Genomic DNA, 17,316 nt, shown 5'->3' with positions numbered 1-17,316 from the left:
CTCTACACATTTCCACGCTTTTACAGTAAAGCTAATTAAAACTTCTGCATGCATTAAATGTCAGTAGTCCACTCAGTCCTCCTCTTATCTCCTTTAAGAATCCACCATCTACCACCAGGTCTTGAAGATATTTTTCAATTTCTTCTGGAAGTTTTATGATTCTTCTTTTTATTTTTAGCTTTTTGATCCATTTTAAGTTAATTATTGGATAAGGTGTTAGATAGGGGTCCTCTTTCCTTCTTTTGGCTATAGATAGCCAATTTTTTCACCACCATTTCTTGAATGAATTGTTCTGCCTGAGCTGTGTGAGTTTGACAGACTAGTCAAAAATCACTTGACCATAGAAGTGAGGGTCTATTTCTGAACCATCAGTTTGGTTCCATTGGTCTGTGTGTCTGTCTTTGCAGCTCTAGCCCATGCCCCAGCCACACCTTGGGCAGAGAGGAAGTTGGGGGTAACTGCACCAGGCTCCCTGGGAAATTACAGGCCATGCAGCGAAGGCCAGTGCTCAAAAACCATGCTGTTTTTACCACTGTAGCTAGGTAATACGATTTATAGTCTGGATATGAGAGTCCTCCAACTTCACTTTTACTTTTGATGATGCATCTGGCTATTCAGGACCACTTACCATTCCAAATAAGTTTGAGAATCATGTTGTCAATATTTTTAAAATGCTGGTGGAATTTTTCTCTGGATTGCATTGAATCTGTATACCAACTTAAGTAGAATTGACATCTTAATGACATTTAGTCTGCCAGGTGTGGGCAGCCATCTATTTCCTGCAGGTCCAAAATAACCACAGTTGCCCCAGTAGACTTGCGACTATTCCTTGCCAGCCAAATGTACCTAGAGTTACCTGGATAGGTTGGGGCAGGGCCTGCCTGCTAGAGGTGGGGCTGAAGCCTAGGCTGGGGCTATAGGGCGATCTGGGTGAAAGAAGCAGGTCCCTACCTTCACTGTGATTTTCAATCAGCCCGACTTCCCCTCTTGCTGAGGGTGGAGTCAAGTGGCAGCTACCAGCCTCTTTCTGACTTAAACAGGTAGAAACTTTAACTGTTCTTCGGGTTATACTTTAGCCTGACAATTTTAGTAATCCATAGCTGAAGTTGGTGCCAACCATCGCTTCCTCACTGTATTTGGAAAATGGAACTTCCAATTCCAGCCACAGAATAGCTTCTGATGTGGCTTTTCACTTCCCAGGTAGGATGAGCACCGGCCTTCACAGCATGGCCTGTAATTTCCCAGAGAGCCTGGCTCAGATCCCCTCAGCTTCCTCCCTGTCAAAAGGGGGCTGGGTTTGGGCTAGTGCTGCAACCTGAACTAGACGGAAAGAAGCCAGTGCTGATGAGCAATGTGATTTCCAGTATGCCCCACTTCCCTTTGTGCCAGGGGTACAGTTAAAATGGTAGCTACCAGCCACTTTCTGACTTGGACATTCAAATTTTAGCCATTCTTAGGAACATATTTTAGCCCACTGAATTTACTCATCAGTAGCTGAAGTTGGTGGCCAACTGTGTCTTCCTCCCCAGTTTTTAAGAAGTGGAGCTTCCAATTCCAGCCACAGAACAGCTCCCAAGGCCACTTGTGCCACCAAAGGATGATGGGCACCATCCTCCGTGGTGTGGAGTGGTCCACTATGAATATTCTCTGCAGATGGGCAGGCTTCTCCTTCCATTCCTTCAAGGAGGTTGCAGGATGCTCTTCTGGTCTCCTGCAGCCCCAAAACAGAGGCTTTAGGTAGCTCTGGATGATTACTAATTGCTCTGCAGCACAAGCTGACTCTAGGAACTCCTTACTCAGCCACCATCTTGCTGGTTGTCTTCATAACTGCTTATTTTTAGTAATTGAGTCTTCTGAAGGCAATTTTGATGAAGATCTGGCCAAAGCAAGGCAATAAGTTTAACAGAAATAAAAAGCATTTTCACCTTCCCAGGAAATAGATTAACTATTCACTTATAAACCTATCTACTGTGGAACACTTTATCTTTTCAACTCTCTCCCAAAAGTCTACCAAACTGCATTTATGTGATAAAATATAATTTAGGGTTTTTTCTAACCAAAATGCCAAAGTTGGTTTTTTTTCTAGGAACTTAGCAACGATCCTTGTGGAACTGCCCATCAAAAAAAAAAATCTATTTTCTTCCCATCCCTTGCCACCATCTGCTGTGCTTCCTTAGAGCATAGGAGTATAAAATGCAGTTGTATGTATGTGAGTGTTGGGATAGGGTGGAGTCTCTTGTCCTGAGAGACAGAGGGAAGTGCCTTTACCAGGACCCTGTTTCAGGAAGATAAAGATGGAACTATAGAAAATGAAAACTCATTATTCCTGAATTTTACAAGATCTTTAGGAAATTCAAGGCATACTTAAATTATAACTAGGTGATGGAAGCTGGGGTGCAGGCAGGGCATGCAGAAATTCAGACTCATTGTAGAGTGCTGATGTTTAGCTAAGACCAGTAAAAAGCTGTTGTAAACTCTGAAGAAGCTGAAGAAGGAAGGTGCCACTATTAGAATTGTCTCATCATTGGAAAAGGTCATTGAAGCCACAAAAGGGTAGTCTACAAAGAAGACAAAGCACAGGAAAAAGCAGAAGTGCGTAGACTATTAATTGTTAGAAGGCTACTGGAAGACCTCAGGTGGAGATGGCGCTAATATGAATGACGATGATACCTGGAAGATAAATTTGGACTACATTGACTCTTCTATCCTTGGTGAGTGTTGGCAGACGATGAAGAGATGATTATGCTAGTTACTGTTAGTAGTCTGAGGAAAGTCAACTGGTAAGGAATAAACCTACAATGAATGTAATCTAATGTTCTTTTACTGGAATGGCTTTCTGAGCTTAATTTTCAAAGTCTGTATATTTTACCTTAATTTTCTGGCCTTCAAAGAGACTGGATGGACCTCTAAGACGTAACAATCGCCTGAGAACTAAGTTGCTGAAAAGAGGAGAGTTCTCTGTTGGTGATGGATTTGTATATTTGGTGAGAAGTTTTTAAGATTGCAAGTGATTAGGAGCCCACAGAAATTTTATTGAGGCAATATAGAGTACATCCCAAAATGTGAATGTTTTAAATGGTCAGACAGAAGTTCAAACAGCTTAGTATGTATCAATTAAATCTCATCCCTCACACAAAAATATTAGTGAAGTACCCAGGGAAAAATAGTCATTATTCCAAACTTGAGTTTTTTAGGATCTCTTACAAACTCATGATCGTCACTTTCTATAATTGGAATAGAGTTTTTCTAAACCGACATGGACCTTTCAGGCTCTATTCCAACGTCTACCTCCCAGGAATACTGGACATAATAAAATTCATCAGATCTCAGGTCAAATGGAGATACAAAAATTAAATTGTATTGATACTTTTGTTTTGTATACAGAAACCACAGAAATGTTAAGATTAGCATCCAGGATAAAATACCCTTTAAATGTCTTTATCTCTTTCTGCTTTTAAAAAGATGTGTTGTGGAATCTAAGCCCCCACTTGACATAGATGTGCAATGGACACAACCAATCCAATGCCCACAGAGAAAATGTGGAATGGGTGTGAGAAGGGTAGCCATGGTGGCTGCTGGGTTTGGGGAATGGGAGGAAGAGATGAGATGTGGAGGCGTTTTCGGGACGAGGGGATGTCCTGGGTGGTGCTTCACGGACAATTATGGGACATTGTAGATCCCCCCAGGGCTCACTGGATGGAACGTGGGAGAATGTGGGCTATGATGTGGGCCATTGACTATGGGGTGCAGTGATGCTCAGAGATGTACTTACCAGGTGCAATGGATGTGTCTCGATGATGGGAGAGAGTGTTGCTGTGGGGGGAGAGGGGGTGGGGGCGGTGGGGGTGAATGGGACCTCATATTTTTTTAATGTAATTTTTAAAAATAAATGTAATTTTTAAATAATTTTTAAAAAAGATGTGTTTTACATCCTTTTAATTTGAAAGAAATTTGAAAACATAAAATCCTGAAAATAGATAATTGTTAAAATTTTGTAATGTGTTTAAACCTCCTTTTAGAAAAGCCTTAAAACATCTCAGATTCAGATGAACTCATATTCTTACTCAGAGAAAATTTAATGCACATAAATCAATCTATATTAGCATGTAGGTATTATGTCTACAAGTAGATTAATATTTCTATATGTAGTTTATAGTAATTAACATATGGAGTAGTATAAACATAGTATTTTAGCACATTATTTTGACTAAATATACTCTTAGTGAATAGTGGGAAATTAAGGGTGAATTGGAAAGACAGTCACACTAGCAATAGAACAAATTTGGTAGAGATAGCTGTACTTGTATAATGTAACTTTATATTAGGGAGCATTTCAAACAAGGATGAGTTTAGAGATTAGTATAGACTAAATGCAGAAAGATAGTAATTGTCTGGTCAAATTTATTTCATCAATGCCATATACTCTTCCCAGAAGCATCACATCATTTTTTTACAAAGGATGTAAATCATATCTATTCATTGGAAAATATTTTATAATATATTATAATATATGACTATAAGATAACCGTTTTTTAAAATATACCCACAGTACTATCATCACACCAAAAACTTTAATCATAAATTTTTAAAATAAAATTTTCTTTATTTCAACTTCAAAAAATAAAATAACAGACAAAAGATAATGTATTTTGGAAGCATTATGTTAAAAGTCCTATTTTTAGAATTAAGGTAATGTGTCTGGACAGGCTTTCATTTAAACCATCATTTCTTAATAGAAAAAATAATATAGGTCTAAGGAAAGGTACATAAAACTAGCTGATGGTAAGGATGGAAAAACTGACTTCTTAACAGAGTTGGATTTTTCTCTGTGTGCTACCTTCAAAGGGTTTGAAGGATTCTGGTAAAGGAACAGGTTTATAGGGCAGATGGGAGGGGTTTGGATTGGGGGAGGTGGATCACATGAACTATTTTGCACATTTTTAGCCAGACACAGGGATCTCAACTTATCCATGACTCGATATGCTCACATAACAGTTTACAAGGCCTTCAAATATATATATATATCATTTACAGAAACAAAGTATCAAATACATATGAATTAATGTAACAAAAATACACATGCCCTCTATCTAGAAGGTTATAAAGCTTTATAAAGAGAAATTAAAGAAGGTCTAAATGAAAGTAAAATATTGAGATTTGATGTCATAAGGGTATCAAAATACCCACATTAAATCCCAGGTATTTTGGGGTTGTTGAGTTGGAACTCACATTCTCACTGAATAGAAAATGGGATTCTATAGAGTTTTAGGCCTAGAATGAATGATTAAAAACTAAAAACCAATGCATGTAGTAAAAAAAAAAAAAGACTTAAAATTTGATTCCGTAAAAAACCAATCAAAATGCGTAACTTATTAAATTAAGCATTTTACTGTTCATCATCGAATTGAGTTAAAACTAATGAGTTTCTTCTGCTGATTGAACAGTGACAAAATATTCAATTCTTGAAAGCAGAATATCTACAAATTTAAACAATCATTCCACAATATCCTAAAGTTCTTACATGAATACAATGAGGAAATCCTTCAAGATATGTACATGCTTCCAGTTTTTTTACCATTCATCTCGTTCATCAGTAATTATACGTAGGGTCAGAGAGTTTGAAGTAGGTCCAGCAGAGAAATAAGACCTAAGTGTTTCTGTAAAAGTATCAGTGAAGGTGTACATATGAGTTCTGGTGCGCATGTTATAAAATGAAACCTCTCCCAACTCATAATCCACAAAAATGCCAATCCGTATGAGTTCCTTTGTACTCAGCATGCCAGGAGTATGTGTCCACGTCTGAATTTTCCAACATCCATCCCTCGGCAATGCTGATGGAATGGCACTTCGAGGGAAAGAGTCTTTACACACTCCCAAGGACCATTCCCCTGTGCCTCTCACTTCTACCTGCCAGAAATGCCTGGCACAATCAAATCCTTCAGCACTTAGTACAGCTGGCTGGAAAGTAAATCTCTTGGGATTGCATGGAACGTTGGTTTCCTTCTTTCCATATGTCACACTTTTCCTGTCTTCTGAGATGACGAGATTGGGGTGAGCAGTCTCAGTATCTAGTGACAAATTGACTGTGAACATGTTGATAATTTTCTGCATGCCAAAATATTGTGGAGGAAGACACCTCTCTGTCTTCAACTCGTATGAAAACTCTACTGAGGTGTTTAGATTCTCATTGCTCTTATGGATGCTGTCAAGATCTGTCAGGAGCTCCAGGTTTGACTGCACACACTTTTCTGCTATTTCATTGAGCTCGTTTTTTAGTATGGAAATATGCTCTGATATTCGCATGTGATGCTCAATCAGTTTTCCTTGGATTTCCCTCTCTTCCATCATTAATCCCACACTAACAGCATCCTGCTCATTTCCGAGTGACTTCAAAAATTTTTCAAGATCAGAGTGTAGTTCAAGATGATGATTTCCTACTTCCACTTTCAATTCAAATGATTTTGAGACTTGTGTTTCCAAATCTTTTTCAGCAGTTTCAATTTCCTTCTCTAAAGGCTCCAAGTAGCTTTTGAGTCTCTTCCTTTGGGTAGCTGCAGCTTCCTCAAGGGCTATCAGGTGGTGATCCTGGTGGTGAGAGGGGCCTCTGCACTGAGCACACAACAGCTCCAGGTCCTTCTCACAGAACAGGGTCAGCGGCTGATTGTGTTTTTCACACAAGAGTTTCTTTTCCTGCCGTTTCCTCTTCCTCCTGATGGGAAGTTGCTTCACAATTTCAGTCATTTGGCATAACTGCGTGTTCCTCTTGAAGTTCCTGTCAAGGCAGTGGTGGAGGCAGACTGGACAGGGGAGGACATCCTGCAGACCTTCCCAAGAGTGTGTGATGCACGAGCAACAGAAATTGTGGCCACAGTCGATGGTCACTGGGTCTCTCAGGAAATCCAGGCAGATGGGGCAGCTGGCCTCTGCTTGGAGGTCAGTAAGGGAGGATGGAAAGGCCATTGTGCCCTGAGGATTCCCAACTGTGGAAATTCCCTCCCAAGAAAGGGAAACAATGAGAATCTGATGACCTTAGTCCTCAGTATCCTTCCTGGAAGTCAGTTCTGACACAGGTACTGCTCCAAGAATGCTTCTCCTTCCTGCTCTCCAAGTTCAGAGAAGCTTGAGGAGGAGCCAAAACTGGTAGATAAGTCCTGGTCTTGCTCTGACATTCTCCTCTGGTATTCAGTGGTCCAACCGATTCAAAAGTCAGTAATGGGGGATGCCGACTTGACCCAGTGGATAGCGCGTCTGCCTACCACATAGGAGGCCGGTGGTTCAAACCCCAGGCCTCCTTGACCCATGTGGAGCTGGCCCATGCACAGTGCTGATGCGGGCAAAGGGTCCTGTGCCATGCAGGGGTGTCCTCTGCGTAGGGGTGCCCCACGGTGCAAGGAGTGCGCCCATAAAGAGAGCCGCCCAGCGGGAAAGAAAGTACAGCCTGCCCAGGAATGGTGCCGCACACACAGATAGCTGACACAACAAGATGATGCAACAAAAAGAAACACAGAATCCCAGTGTCACTGATAAGGATCCAGGCATTCACAGAACACACAGCCAATGGACACAGAGAACGGGCAACTGGGGGGGGGGGGAAGGGGAGAGGAAAAAAAAGTCAGTTATGGAATCCTGATGGTCATGACAGAGCACAGTCCCAAGTCAGTACACATCATGGCTGTGGACTAGAAAACATGGTAGTTGGAATGTACGAGGGTGTTCCCATGACACTTTCTCCTTTCCCGCACTTCCCTCTCTTGCCTAGTCCAGTGATGAGCAGGCACCGAGGTAAGGGCATATCCCAAACGCCAGGTGGACCTACTTGCTGTGCTGCCTCTGGTGCTGCTTATGGTCCTGCCTCAAATATGAACTCAGCCAGTCAGAAAGTCTACCCCAAAAGAATGTAATCAACAATGTAATGAAACCTGCTAAACCACTGTGCTTCGCTCAGCTCCCCATTTGGCGCCATCACCACGGCGGTGTGGCGGCATCACCTACTGACCCCACTCTTAGCCCTGCCTGAGTGTTGACCCATTGCGTGGGTCAGTGCTCACCTTGCTCTGCTGTGGTCGTGGCTTGGTGCTGAGTTCAGAGAATCTCTTTCATGCACGGACTTCAAGGTGGAGCTGGGAGAGCCCCCGGGACTGAGCAGGGCAGACTCCTTTGCTTGGTAGGTTCCCGATCCAAAGCACAACAAGGCACAGCTTCACGGTTCACGCCTGTGCTCCGAATGGCGCCGAGTGCGGCTTTATAAACCCTGGGGAGCGTTCCCGCTCTTTTTCGCATTGGACTGAACCAAGATGCAATCAGCTGCAGGGACATGCCTGGCTCCTGAGAACATTTCACATCTTCCCCGCTGTTTGAATCTTGTGCACCTGGGATGCCCTAGATTTGACCCCTCCTCTGTCCCCTCCTCCTTCTTCCCCCACTGATTAAATTAGAGAGAATTTAATCAGAGGTAATTTGTCTGGAACCACTGTATGCCTTTACAAGTGTCTATCTTTGGTTTTTCAAGAGTGTTGTGGCACTTGCTGACAAGTCTGGGCCTGCTCCTTCACAGGCTGTTGGAATTCTTTCAGCCCCTTCAAGGAAGCGATCTACAGTTAGCCCTGCGTTCTGTTCCCCAGATTCACGGAATCTTTCAGATATTCTCGGTGTCCCCCAGCTCCTAAGCAGCAGAGATCCTGCCTTTAGTAATGTCCCTCTTCCTTCCCACTCATTGTTGAGGTCGGGGCTGGGGTAATATTGGAGTAGTGGGGGTGGGTGGGAAGGAGTGACTGGGCATTATTGAGGTAGGATAGGAATAAATATCATTTTGTCTTGGGTTGTACAGGTACCTACTTTAAGTCTCTCTGTTGGTTCTAGCATTGTCTTTCTGAACATTTTTCAGCTTTTTCAACTTCCTTTAGATGGGCTCAATGTTCCTTTCGAGCTTCTTCCTCTGGCTCTCTGCAGTTCTCTCAAGGGACCTCAGGTGGTGATCACATTGGGCAGAAGTGACTCTGCACTGAGGACACCCAGCTCCACATCCTATTCACAGAACAAGGTCACACATGGATTGTGTTTCTCACACAGGGAATTTCCGCTTATTCCTCCTGATGAAACTGCAGCACACTTTCAGTCACTGGGTGTTTCTCTTGAAGTTCCTGTCAAGGCAGTGGTGGAGGGAGACGGGACAGGGAAGGGCATCCTGCAGACCTTCCCAGTGCTGGGTGATGCAGTCAGTGGCCACTGGGTCTCTCAGGAAATCCAGGCAGATGGGTGGCTGGCCTCTGCTTGGAGTTCAGGAAGGGAAACTACAAAGACCATTGTGCACTGAGGACTAACCTGTGGAAATTCCCTTGCAGGAAAGGGCAACATTGTGAAGCTGATGACCTCATCAATCTGCACTCTCCTTCCTGGAAGTCAGTTCTGAGAAAGCTACAACTTCGAGAGATCTTCTGCTTTCTTCCCTCCAATTCCAGAGATGTTTGTTGAGGAGCATTAACAACCATCCCAGTTACTGATCTTCCTGTGATGTTCTCCTCTGATATTCAATGGCCCAGCAAATCGAAGGTCCTCTGTGGAATCCCCTTGGTCCAGATGGGAGAATAATTCCAAGTCAGTATGTCGTTACTGTGGACTAGAAAATTTTGCTATCTTAGAAATAAATTTAATAAAGCATGTGTCTTTCCTTCCTCATATGGATACCACCTCAGGTTGATCTACTATTTTTTCAGAGGAATATTCAATAAGGACATTTTGCTAAAACATGAACATAAATCTAACAGATTCTCAGGGTCCCACTACTGAGAGTAAACAAATATAAGAGATAGAATTACATGTAAAGGACAGTATAAACATGTATTAGTAAAAACAAGAATACAATGAACCCTATCAGAAAATCATGTAGGTTTTTTCAACCAATAGCAAGAAAAGAAAAATTACAACATAGAGTTGGAATTTAGGAAGTAAATACTTAACGCCATACTAGTCAATAATACACTGATTTAATTTGCTTTCAGTTTCATTGACTCAATATCAAAATAAATGTAATTCTCTTTAGGAAATTAAGCATCGATGAAATAAAATACTGCTAATTATTTCAAAGTGTAATGATGGTATTAGAGGTAGTCTAGTTTAAAAATTATCTTTTAAGAGATACATAAAAAATATTTCCAGATGAAGTCATATGAGATGCCTAGGGCTTACTTCAAATTCTTTGTTAGTAGGGGGGACCTTGACTTATCAATAAAAAGAATTTTCATAAAATCAATTGTGAAATATACTTGAATAATTGTGGTATAGTTAAAAGTCTTTTTTCAAAAAGGGGCAACTTATTAAATCTGCTGCAGTGTATCACTGCTCCCTTCAAGCACAGCCATTTTCTATCTCACACCCTTTTTTCCTGTCATCTCTTTCTTTCTCTATTTCTCAATTCCTTTTCTCTCCTTTCCATATAGATGATCACAGTGTAGAAGCTAACTCTGTATGCAAATATAACTATATATGTAAATAGCAAAAGTATGTTCCTATTACAAATAGTTACACATGTATCAAACTTAGACTTTACTGATGTAAAAAGAAAGTAGAACAGAAATGGGCATGGAGGCTGGCACATTCCCATGACTACACTCCCATGACTCTCACACCTGCCTAGTCCAGTGTTCAGCAGTCACCAAGTTTAAGTCCACAATCCTAGCTGGAACTACCTGCCACATCGCCTGCTACTTCTGCCTATGAACCTGCCTCAATTATGTACTGTGTTGGTAAGGAAGTCTCTTCCAAATTAAACCAATCACCACTTTTCTCTGTGAATCCTTCCAAAGCACCTTGATTAGTTTAGCTCCCCTTTGCTTGCCATCACAGATAGTAGCGAGGCAGCATCCTCTGTGCACCTCATTCCTAGCTCTGCCTAAGCCCAGACCCCTTCCATGAATACCTGCTCACCAGGGCTCTGTGTGGTCTTGGCTCTGTGCTGCATGGATAGATGGTCTTGTACCTAGGACCCACAATGTGGAGTTGGGAGTCCCAAGGACTGAGGGCTCCTCACTTCCATGCAGAACAGACTGGTTTCCTTGGTAGGTTCAGGATCTGAAGACACAACATGCCACAGTCTCTGGGTTCTCTCTTATGAGTGGAATGGAGCTGCTTTTGGCTTTATAAGCCTTTAGAGAGTTTCCCTTTCTTTGTCTCACTGGGTGGAATCAAGATGCAATCAGCAGCATGGCCATGATGGGCTCCTGATATTATTTCCCATTCTCCCCTCTGATTGCATCTTCTGCTTTGCAGAAATGGGATATTTAACTCATTGCCCTCTGTTCCCACCTCCTTCTACCCTTCTCTGAAAATCTTCTAACTTAATCAATGATCTGATTTCTGGGTCCACTGAACACCTTTAAAAGTGCCCATCTTTTGTTTCTCAAGTATGTAGATTTGTGACTTTACACACCAGTCTCATCCTGCTCCTTCTCAGGCTGTTTTAATCTTAGCAACTTCTTCAAGGAGGCACATTTAGTGTCAGTTCTTGTCTTTTTCCTGGTTTCACAAAATCATTCTGATATTCTCAACTTCCACAGACTCAGAAGCATCAATCAACCTCTCCGTAGCAATATCTCTCTTCCTTCCTTCTCTTTGAGATGGTAGGAGCTCTGTAGGAGTACTAGAGTAGTGGGGGTGGTTTGGAAGGAGCAAGGGGTATGACTTGGCATTGTGGAGGCAGGATAGGAATAAGTTCCATTTCAATTTGGAGGGACAGGCATTAAATAAGTCTCCCTGGTGACTCCAGGAATTGGTGATTCCCTTGGTAAACTTACCCACAGCACATGGTCCCAAGGGTTGATAACAACTGATTCTGCACCTTCAGACCTCTGATATTCCCCAGGATCTTTACACTAATATTCACACTATCTGTTTGATATCCCATTCATTGACAGCTCATTCTTTCATATATTCATTCAACAGAGTTGCTGAATGCTGACTGTGTACGCCCATTATCATAAGGCCTGAAATACGAGGACCATAGCACACCATCACGGCCTGCAATGCAGTGGTGATAGCTGAGGGCAGAGTAGATGTTTTAGCCTCTTGTCCTGAGCCTGTCAATCCATTCAGGAGAAAAGTTAAAGGTTTTCCTCAACTCAGGATTACAAATTTAAGTACCAAGACATATTTGCTGCATAACTTCTTCAAATCTGAAGGGCTATAGTGAACCTAATAGAAATGCCTTGTGAGCTACAAGGTTGCACAGACACTTCCTGTCCTCTGTGGCCTCTCTAAAGTCCAGACACTTTTGGTACTGTTTGTTGTGTTTTGCTCTCCAGTGCCTGTGCACTTCTATCTAGATGTGTGTATGAATTTAAGAAAATGAAGGCACCTTGAGTTTTCAGGAACTGCCTCATTTTCTTTCCATCTTTTATATTGGTGACTATCCTCTATTCGAATATATATTCCCTTCCCTCAAAAGGTGTTGCCCACCTTGACAAAGGCTTGAATGGGATATATTATGAGCATGATGAATGTTTTTGAAGAATCACCAGCTTATCCATTCCTCTCCATTATTATTTCGCCCAATATTTTTGAGATTTTGTTAGCTAAGATTATTTCCTTTACTGATATATTAACTATGCTACATTCACATTCCCATGTACTTCTCGTAAACATTACACTGGGATTCCCAACAGCCCTGTGGGGTGGTATTTATTATCAAGCAGAGCTGTGAATGCCAGAACACTTTCTAGAATGTCCACTTCTCACATATCTCATCTTTCATAATCTTTTCAATTTTAAGGAGTGTTTATATTTTTGTCCTATATTTTGAAATCTCACACCTACCAAAAGACAATAAGGAAAATTTATGACATTTTCTTCTGAAAGTTTTTTGGTTGTCTCATTCGTATTTAGCCTCTTGATTTATTTTCACTTAATTTTTGTATAGAGTGTGAGATAGGGGTCTTCTTTCTTTCTTTCTTTTGGACATGGCTAACCAATTCTCAAAACATCATTTGTTGAATAGACTGTTTTTGCCCAGCTGGGTGGGCTTAACTGATTGTCAAAAACCATATGGCCCTATATGTGTGGGCCTATTTCTGAGTTATTCACTTGGTTCTGTCAGTCAATCTTCCTGTCTTTATGCCAGTACCATGTTGTTTTCACCGCTGTAGATAAATAATATGTTTAAGGTCAGAAAGTGAGAGTCCTCCAACTTTGATTTCTTTTTTAAACATTGTTGGCTATTCAGAGTCCTTTACCCTTCCAAATAAGTCTTTTTAATGAATTTTCAATTTCTGCAAAGAAGACTTGGGATTTTACTAGGATTACATTGAATCAGTAAGTCAGTTTGGGTAGAATTGAAATGTTAAAGTTATTTAGTCTTCCAGTCCACAAACACAGAATGCTCTTCCATTTTTTTAAAGTATTCTTTGGTTTCTTTTAGCAATGTTTTGTCGTTTTCTGAGTACAGGTCCTTTATGTCCTTAGTTAAGTTTATTTCTTAATATTTGAATGGTTTATTTGCCATAATAAAAGGATAGTTTTTCTGATTTCCTCTTCAGATTATACATCAGTAGTGTATAGAAACACTTGATTTTTGTAACTTAATCTTATATCAGCCACTTGGCTGAACTTGTCTATTAATTCTAGTAGCTTTGTTGTGGATTTTTCAGGATTTTCTAGATGCAGGATCATATCATCAGCGAATAGGGGAAGTTTTACTTGTTCTTTTCTGTTTGGGTGCCTTTTATCTCTTTATCTAGCCTAATTGGTCTAGCTAGAACTTTGGTGCAATACAGAATAATAATGGTGACAGTGGGCATCCTTGTCTTGTTCCTGATCTCAGCTTAAACTTCTTCAGACTTTCACCCTTATGTACAATGCCAGCAGTAGGATTTTCATATATCTACTTTGCCATATGGAGAAAACTTCTTTCTATTCTTATTTTTCAGAGTATTTTTATCAAGAAAGTGTTCTGTATTTGTCAAAAGCCTTTTGTGCATCAATCAAGAGCACAGTGATTTTTCTTTTTCAATTTATCCAAGTGATTTATTGCACTAATTGATTTTTTGTGTTGAAAGACCCTTGCATACCTGGGATAAGACCACTTGATCTCAGTGTATACTCTTTTAATGTGCTGCTTTCAATATTTTGTTGAGGATTTTTTGCATATATATTTATTAAAGAAATGGGCCTGTAATTTTCTCTCTTTTTTTTTGTAGTATCTTTATCAGGTTTGGCTCTAAGGGTGATGTTGGCTTCGTAGAATGAGTTTGGTAGCATTCTTTTAGTTCAGTCTTTTCAAAGAGTTTGGGCAATATTGGTATTAGATCATCTATGAATGATAGGTAGAATTCTCCGTGAAGCCATCTGTTTCCAGGCTTTTCATCATTGAAAAGTTTTTGATCACTCTTTCAATTTCTTGGGATTGTTTGTTGAGCTCTTCTATTTCCTCTAGTGAGATTCATGTGTTCTGCGAATTTGTCCATCTCACCTACATTGTCTAGGTTTTTGTTAAACAGTTGTTCATAGTATCCTTTTAAGATCCCTTCTTTTTCTGCAGTCAGTATTAATGTTCTCCTTCTCATTTCTGATTTTATTTATTTGTGTCTTCTTTCTTTTGTTCTTTCTCTGTCTAGTAATGATTTGCCCGTTTTATTGAACTTATCAAAAGAAAGAAATTTTGGGTTTGTTAATTCTATGTTTATTTTGTTCTCAATTTCTTTTTTTTTTTTTTTTTTTTTACCTGCTCTGATCTTTACTATTTCTTTCCTTGACTTAGTATGAGATTAGTTTACTGTTTTTTCTAGTTCTGGGTGTGCATTGGGTCTTCAATTTTAGCTTACTTCTTTTTTAATGTAAACATTGATGGCTATAAAATTCCCTCTCAGTTGTTTTTGCAGTTTCCCATGGTTTTGTTATATTGTGTTCTCATTTTAACTCGTCTCAAGATTTTTGCTGAATTCTCCTGCAATTTCTTCTTTGACCCATGAATATTTAAGAGTCTGTTGTTTAATCTCCATGTATTTATGAATTTTCTCTTTTTCCATCCATTATTGATTTCCAGATTCATTCTGTTATCAGATAAAATGTTTTTTACAATTTCAATCTTTTAAATTCATTGAGACTTACCTCTTGAAATAACATGTGCTGTCTTGGAGAAGGATCCATGTGCACTTGATAAGAATGTATGTTCTGCTATTCTGGGGTGCAATTCCCTATTGATGTCAGTTAGGGCTAGTTCATTTATCATATTATTCAAGTTCTCTGTTTCTTTAACTATCCCATCTAGTTCTTCAATCCAATACTAGTGTATTGAAATCTATAGCCATTATTGTAGAGTTGTCTATTTCAGCCTTCACCTTTCTCAGTGTTTGCCTCATGTATCTTGGGACAATCATGTTCGGTGCATAAATATTTTTTATATTTATTACTTCTTAGTGAATTGCCCCCTTTCTTAATATATAATGACTTTTGTATCCCTTATGACACTTTTGTATTTAAAATCTATTTTTTTAAAGATAATTTTTATTTTTATTTATTTATTTTTTATTGATTTTGTAATAATATTACATTAAAAATATATATGTGAGGTCCCATTCAACCCACCCCCCCACCCCACCTCTCCCCCCCCCCCCCAGCAACACTCGTTCCCATCATCATGACACATCCATTGCATTTGGTAAGTACATCTTTGGTCATCTCTGCACCTCATAGTCAATGGTCCACATCATGGCCCATACTCTCCTCCATTCCATCCAGTGGGCCCTGTGAGGATTTACAATGTCCGGTGATTGCCTCCGAAGCACCATCCAGGGCAGCTCCATGTCCCAAAGACGCCTCCACCTCTCATCTCTTCCTGCCTTTCCCCATACCCATCAGCCACCATGTCCACTTTTCCCAATCCAATGCCACCTCTTCTATGTGGACATTGGATTGGTTGTGTCCATTGCACCTCTATGTCAAGAGGAGGCTCAGATTCCACATGGATGTTGGATGCAATCCTCCCACTTTCAGTTGTAATCACTCTAGGCTCCATGGTGTGGTGGTTGTCCTTCTTCAACTCCATCTTAGCTGAGTGTGGTAAGTCCAATAAATCAGATTGTAGGTGCTGGAGTCTGTTGAGGCTCAGGACCTGGCTATCACATTGTCAGTCCAGAGATTCAAATCCACTAAATATATCTTAAACCCCAACATTAACTGCACCTCCATCACCTTAGCATGAAAGTCTTATGAAGGAAGATCCCATCTGAGTCCAGATTCATAACACATAAACACCAGTTCCAAAAAGGGGCCATCTGACCTGGTAGTTAACCCCATCAGCCATGACCATAACTCCCATGGGTCTCTTTAGCCCTCGAAGGAACCGATATCTGGGGGTTGTATCTGCTTTATCTGTCTCTCTGACTCTGCTCAGTTGTGCATGAGGGCAATCCTTCTGCCAGCCTCCAGACTCTTTTTTAGAAACTCGTAGCCATATAAACTCATTTCTCTTTTCCATTTCCCCCTTACTTTAGGTCAAACAGCATTTTAAAGTCATGTTATTTTATGTAGACAGGGATATTCTGCTGATCCACATTGAACCTTCCGTATAAGGTCATTTTCCAGTTGCATCATCAGTTGGTAGTTGATAGTGGTCCCTCGGTGCCAGGGAGGCTCATCCCCGGGTGTCATGTCCCACGCTGGGGGGAAGGCATTGCATTTACATGCTGAGTTTGGCTTCGAGACTGGCCACATTTGAGTAACATGAAGGCTGACAGGAGGAAATTCCCAGGCACAATGTTGCTCTAGGCCTTGTTCTTATTTTAGGCTTATCGGCTCACAAGCATAGTCATTAGCATCAGGGGCTCACTGTTGAACCTTCACTCCCTCCCGGTCCCCGCCGCTGTACCTGGGAGACTATCGCTGCTCCCCTAGGGACCACGACAGAACACCATTGGCCAGGAACCCAGTACCCCCCCTGCTGTGGTTTTTAATTGTTGCCACTATGAGTATATCCAAACATTACCATGCACCCTGGACATATGTTCTGTACAGCTCCCTGTCAGCCATATATTACCTGTCATTGGTATCCCATACCAGTATCCCTCCATTGCCATTGTTGAAACACTCTGTGATCCAGAACTCCCCGAAATTTGAAGCCCAATATAATGTCATGGTCCCTTACTAGGGAATGGGATATAGCGATGGATTTAAAGGTTAGATAAAGAACTTGGATAAAGTTAGATAAAGAACTTAGATAAAGAATGTTGACTTATGGTGTTCTGTCATGGTCCCTAGGGGAGCAGCGATAGTCTCCCAGGTACAGCGGCGGGGACCGGGAGGGAGTGAGGGTTCAACAGTGAGCCCCTG

General features: G+C 40.8%; 1 protein-coding gene across 1 annotated transcript; it reads right to left on the bottom strand.

The window, feature by feature from the left end:
• Positions 1 to 5,571: 5,571 nt before the first annotated feature.
• Positions 5,572 to 6,960, bottom strand: LOC101415020 (tripartite motif-containing protein 75-like). The gene has a single exon (XM_004482201.2). It carries the CDS (start codon positions 6,958 to 6,960, stop codon positions 5,572 to 5,574), a length of 1,389 nt encoding a protein of 462 aa, XP_004482258.2.
• Positions 6,961 to 17,316: the final 10,356 nt, after the last annotated feature.

Source organism: Dasypus novemcinctus, chromosome 1, assembly GCF_030445035.2.
Source record: "Dasypus novemcinctus isolate mDasNov1 chromosome 1, mDasNov1.1.hap2, whole genome shotgun sequence".
In the NCBI taxonomy this organism is placed as follows: Eukaryota; Metazoa; Chordata; class Mammalia; order Cingulata; family Dasypodidae; genus Dasypus; species Dasypus novemcinctus.
Note: the sequence above shows the minus strand (reverse complement) of the source record. Positions and strands in the feature narration are given on the sequence as shown.

Excerpts from the sequence above, each read along its gene's own strand:
- LOC101415020 (XM_004482201.2), bottom strand. The coding sequence starts at position 6,960 with ATGGCCTTTCCATCCTCCCTTACTGACCTCCAAGCAGAGGCCAGCTGC.